This window comes from Lepidothrix coronata, unplaced genomic scaffold, assembly GCF_001604755.1.
Source record: "Lepidothrix coronata isolate B3197 unplaced genomic scaffold, Lepidothrix_coronata-1.0 Scaffold49, whole genome shotgun sequence".
NCBI classification, from domain to species: domain Eukaryota; kingdom Metazoa; phylum Chordata; class Aves; order Passeriformes; family Pipridae; genus Lepidothrix; species Lepidothrix coronata.
In genome coordinates this window covers 4,630,954-4,636,918 of record NW_016690229.1, presented here as the reverse complement: position 1 = coordinate 4,636,918, position 5,965 = coordinate 4,630,954, and the positions used below count along the sequence as shown (strand labels likewise).

The 5,965-nt window shown below is 44.0% G+C and overlaps 1 protein-coding gene across 1 annotated transcript; it reads left to right on the top strand.

The window, feature by feature from the left end:
• The first annotated feature begins 1,013 nt into the window (after positions 1-1,013).
• RPS21 (ribosomal protein S21) lies at positions 1,014-4,892 on the top strand. Its single transcript, XM_017815203.1, has 6 exons — positions 1,014-1,122; positions 1,537-1,624; positions 2,645-2,708; positions 3,724-3,795; positions 4,590-4,645; positions 4,830-4,892. Exons 2-6 carry the CDS (start codon positions 1,575-1,577, stop codon positions 4,837-4,839), a joined length of 252 nt encoding a protein of 83 aa, XP_017670692.1. The 5' UTR covers positions 1,014-1,122; positions 1,537-1,574; the 3' UTR covers positions 4,840-4,892.
• The last annotated feature ends 1,073 nt before the right edge of the window (positions 4,893-5,965 follow it).

Below are 5,965 nucleotides of genomic sequence, written 5' to 3'. Positions count from 1 at the left end.
CGTACATGTTTTGTAACCAAATGTCTCATTCTGGAATCACAGAATGGTTGGGGTTGGAAGGGACCTCTGGAATCATGCAGTCCATCCACCTGGAGCAGGTGCCATAGGAACATGTCCAGGTGGGTTTGGAATGTCTCCAGAGAGGGAGACTCCACGACCTCCCTGGGTAACCTGTTCCAGGGCTCTGCCACCCTCGGTGTAATGAAGTTCTTCCTCATGTAGTGGTGGAGCTTCCTGTGTTTTTGTTTATAGCCATTGCTCCTCGTCCTGTCACGGGGCACCTCTGAAAAGAGTCTGGTACCATAGAGTCATATGATGTTAAGAGAGTCATGGACATGCCATGCCATGCCATGGACGGGGACACCTCCCACTAGACCAGGTTGCTCAAGGCCTTGGGGCATCCACAGCCTCCCTGGGGAACCTATTCCAGTGCCTCACCACTATCACAGGGAAGAATTTCTTCCTAATATCTAACCTAAATTTCCTCTCTTTCACTTTGTACTCATTAATTTTGTACCCATTAATCCTTGTCCCATCACTACCATCCTCTTCACAGGTGCCTTGGAGATATTTATATGCACTAATGAGATCTCCTCTCCATCTTCTCCAGACTAAGCAGGCCCAGCTCCTGCAGTCTCTCCTAAGAGAGATCATCACTCTGGCACCCGCTGGGCCCTCTCTGGAAGCTCGGGATGAGGGTCTTCCATGAGGGGCCCGGGGGTGGTTTGGCCACGGGATTACAGAATAGTCCGGGCTGGAAGGGACCTCTGGGGATCACCCAGTCCAAGCCCCGTGCCAAGGCAGGGTCCCCTGGCGCGGGTGCCACAGCAACACACCCACGTGGGTTTGGAACGTCTCCCGACAGTCCCCGCAGGTACGTGGCGCTGTGACCCCGGGGAGGGGGAACGGAACAAAGACACCCCCCCCCCGCTCTCTGATCCGCAGCCGGGGGAACACAGCCCGAGCGGTCCGGGGGTCAGGGCTTGGACAGCCCATCCCCGCGGGGACGGATGCCCGATCCCGATCCCGGTGCCGGCAGGGGCGGAGCGGGAAGCGCTCCCGTGCCTCGCGTGTTTCCGTGTCCGGCCCCGCCCCTCCCTTTCCGCCCCGGCCGCGCGCGAGGTGGGAGCGATGGCGGCGCCGCTCCGGGACCGGGGGCTCGGGGGGGGCTTTGAGGGGGCTCTGCCCGCGGTGTCCGGGCTCCGGGGCGCGGCCCGGGAGCCCAACCGGGCTCCGGCACCACCTCACCGCTTCCCCAGCAGGGCCAGCCCCGCTCTCTGTGACCAGCGACGGCACCCGAGGGAGCGGCTGGAGCTGTGCTGGGGGGGGTTAGGTTGGGTATCGGGAAAAGGTCCTTCCCCCTGAGGGTGGTCGGGCACTGAACAGGCTCCCCAGGGCCAAGGCTGACAGAGCTCAGGGAGCGTTTCGCTCTCGGGCACATGGTGGGAGTGTTGGAGTGTCTGTGCAGGGCCAGGGCTTGGACCGGGTGGTCCTTGTGTGTCCCTTCCAGCTCAGGATATTCCATGATTTTTCCAGGTATTGCTGCTTAGTGCCTCAGGGGGGATCCCGACGAGATGCAGAACGACGCCGGGGAGTTCGTGGACCTTTATGTTCCTCGGAAATGGTGAGCGGGGCCCTCGAGGGGCCGGGGCTGGGAATGGGCCCTCTGCAAAGAGGCTTCTTGTAGCAGCGAGTACCGGGGAGGGGGGGAATGTTTACTGTCAGCTTCTGTATTTTTAAGTACCTTGTGTAAAGTACGTAAAGCAAAGACTAAAGTTGAGAACGCTCTGCATCTCCTGTTCCAAAACTGCCAGCCGTGATTGGAGTGGCAGTGACAGCACATGGAATCACAGAATGGTTTGGTTTGGAAGGGACCTTAAAGCTCATCTCATGACAACCCCCTGCCATGGGCAGCAACACCTTCCACTATCCCAGGTTGCTCCAAGCCCTGTCCAGTCTGGCTTTGAACACTTCCAGGGATGGGCAGCCACAGCTTCTCTGGGCAGCCTGTGCAAGGGACCTCACCACCCTCACAGAGAAGAATTTCCTCCTAAAATGGTTCACATCAGAAGTAAACATGTGTTTATAGCACGCAGGTGTTTCTGTGACTCTGTTGCAAGCTATGGTAGTGAACCTGTTAAATAATCACATATCCTAATAGCACATCATAAGTATAATTTTGGTATTGTAGTAAATGGACAGTAGGAAGCTTTTTTAAAGTGTGTGTATGTTAAAAAAATATTACAAATAAACCATTTATATGCACTTTATTACATTAGGTTAAATATTATTTACTGCCTGGGATTTCTGAGGGTTTGCAACTTGAGTGTCTTTGACAGCTGTAGTGGCTTCCAGTGAAAAAGGCATAGAAACTACAGTCTTATGAATTACCTTGATTTCTACATCTTTTGCATTTTAGAAAAAAAAAAATAATATTCTGTGTTTTCAAGGCCTGCATGATGCTACCAAGTGAAAGTTTCCTTTAAATATACTTAAAACTGCATTTTAATTTTCTAAGTACTGAAAGTTCAAACTGTTACTGCCTAAATTTCTTGAGCAGTTTTAATTTGCCTGTAGTCTTGGCTTTAGTAGGTTTTTTTGTCTGTTTTCTTTTTGTTTAAATATATTTTGTTTTATTTGTTAGCTCTGCTAGCAACCGAATCATTGGTGCCAAGGATCATGCTTCCATTCAGATAAATATTTCTGAGGTAAGTTTCTTAACAGAAGTATGTGATGAGAGAGCTACACCTCTAAACTTCTGATAGAAGTTGAGAAATAAAACAGCATGTGATGCATCTCAGATAATTCACTAAAGAAAGACACAGTAGATTTTGACTCCTGCAGGTTCCCAGTTAATGCACGTGGGCACCGGTTGATTTAAGCTCCTTTTAGCATGATTTGGGGTTTTTTTCCCATTTGTTCGTTGCTTTTCACCTTTCAGGATTTCTGTAGACACAGTGTTCCAGTAGCTCATGAGCTATAGAGCTTGATTTAGTTCTTGAATAGGAGACCACAAGGCCACGTTCCCATTTTTTTTTAAACATCTGAGTCTCTTGTGTTAGCTGACTTTAAAAAGTTCTCTGTTTGTGATTTCCTGTAAATGTTAAGGCAAATACTTCATTCCTTCAGTGATCCCTATTTCTTGTTTTCGAAGAATCAGAGATGAGCAGAATGTGGAAGCAAACCCACCTGGTATTATAGGGTTCACCACACTGTTTAATTTCATGATTTATATTGTTTAGTCATTTTTCCTGTTAAATTTCTCAGCAGCCGGAGAAAGTTGAGACAATTTATGTCTCTCAACTTGGGCATTTTTCTAACTATGTAACAAGTCTGTCCCCTTCCCCCCTTCAGTTCAATTTTCCAGGATACTGACCTTAGTTAAAAGAAACATGAAAAAAAATTGTAAAAGTAGGAAAAATCCACAAGCAGACTTTACATTGAACTTTGTACAGAACTCAGATTTTTTTTCTTTTAGCTACCACTTCTTGTTACTCTCTGTGATCCACTAAATTTTATAGCTGCACTATGGAATTAACTATAAATTTGCTGTGCAAACATCATCTGTAGTTGAATTTCTAACTTCAGTATTTACCCAGAGTTTCTGTAGTTTACTTGCTCAACACTGCAAGTGTTTTTCTGCAGTTTTTAACTTTGCAAGTGTGATGTAAGAGCATAAAACCTTATAAGAATCTGTGTGCAGTAACTTGGCTGTAATTACAGGTTGACAAGGTGACAGGCAGAGTGAACGGCCAGTTCAAGACTTATGCCATTTGCGGCCCAATCCGGAGGATGGTGAGTGCCTTCCTCACCTACAAAATCATTCTGCTTCCTGACATGTTGATTAGTAATTAATGAAATGTATATTTGGCCCTGAAAACACAGTGTGTCTTCACCTCATTCTCAAGCAAGAACTTTTGTGGGGGTAATGGAAGACCAGAACGGTCGGGGGTTGGAAGGGACCTTAAAGATCATTCAGTTTGAACCCCTTCCACTAGAGCAGGATGCTCAGGGCTCCATCCAACCTGGCCTTGGACACCTCCAGGGACGGGGCAGCCAGAGCTTCTTTGGGCAACCTGTGCCAGGGCCTCAGTTTAAGTTGGAATAATCAGTTTCTTCTGGGTTCTTGTTTGTTTGTTTTCTTAATACTTTGGTTTGTAGAATTATGTATGTTTATTTTTTTTAAATCATTGAAGGATGAAAGTGATTTCTTTTAAGAATGTACCAAGACACTGAATATCTGGCTTTTATCTGTTGTTTACAATTATTTGAGAGGATACTACAATGACTTCAAGTTGTTAAACGTGATGTGAAGCTTCTTAGAGTTCATCACAAGTACACTTACCCAAAAGTATTATCTTGTAAATGCAAATGTGTATTTTATCAAGTTAAAACTGTTTCTTATCCTTAAGGATGACAAAGAATTAACAGTTTATTTTGAAAACACTAATCTGTCTGTAAAATGTAAGGATCTGTGGAAGGCATTGTGCATTTCCCTGCCAGCATTAACTGCTGCAGCTGCTTCTCTTTTCAATGTGTGTCAGCAATTATTTGGACACTTCAGAATATTTTTATTTTGTTTCTTAAAGGGTGAATCAGACGACTCCATTCTGCGCCTGGCAAAAAATGATGGGATTGTTTCCAAGTACGTGTGTTTATCTTATTCTCTAACTCTTGCAGGGGTAACTTCCATACCCAAATCCAGCTTTTAGGATGACAGTGTGTAGGTTGTATTTATAGGAGGATTACACAGTTGCTCAAAAATATTTACTTGGAGCTGTTGAAGCAAATTGGTTTGTAATAACAATGTTTATTTCGTTTTCTTCTAGGAACTTCTAACTGAAGAAACTTCGGTATGGGACATGTGATGTGAAATAAACAGTTCAAACCTACATTGTTCTGTGTCTTTTGTTCGATTCGTAAACATCAGTGGATTTATTATGGTTAATCTTAAGAGACTTAGAGATGTGTCTTAAAAAATATACAGATTCTGATTGTGAATTCTTAAAATAAATCAGCTTGTAAGGCAATGCCAGAGTTGAAATTCAAGAATTTCCACTTCACTCTTTGATTCACTGTCATTTTTCTTTTCCAGAGTTAATAAGTTCTGCAGTTGTAGCCCAAGTGCTTTTTTGATCTGTAGTAGAGCGTTTCAGCTTGCTGTTTTTTCAGTGGAAAAACTGAGGGTATTCTTCTCATTTTGTTATCACAGTTTAGTGGGTTTTCTCCTCATAGAGGGTCACAATATTTATTCTGCCATTGACACATTCTTTAAGTAAATTAATGAAACCGAAATTCATGGAAAACTGGGGATACTTACATGCTAGTAGATTGCTTGCCATGTGAGAGAGACTTAAAAGTTTTGCATTTTTACTTAGGACTTCAATGTTGAAAAGTGGGGAATAATTTTTTTTAATTGAATCAGTTTTTTCTCAAGTCATGAAGTAAATTAGGATTTAGAGTGTATGCCACTGTGTAGACACAATGAAGTACATAACTAAACCTTTATTTCAGGAGCAATTTCAGCAGTCAGAGCTCAGCAGGCTGAGTTTTAGCACAGCCATAACCTAAAACATCTTTGGCTGCACATTCTCTCTTCTCACTGATAACACTTGAATTTACTAGTACTCCTCTGAGCTGATAGTACTTTTAATAGATAAAGTCCTGGATGTTTTGAGTAGTGGCAACTCGGCTAAAAAGACCAAAAAACAGAGGCTTCATGTTGAATTCACATTGAACTTAAGACAGAAAGGACATGAGAGAGACCTTTTAAATACTAAAATTAGAGGGAAAAAATGAACCCACACTTTATTTTTGAGCTATGTTCTTCTGACATTTAAGTTAACTATGAAAAATGCATTTAAAAAAAAAGGGGGGGGTGGGGAATGGTGAGGGAGGATGACACTGTTAGTTGTGATTCTCCTAGAAATAATTCATTTTTCCAGCAGATAAATCTGTGAAAACA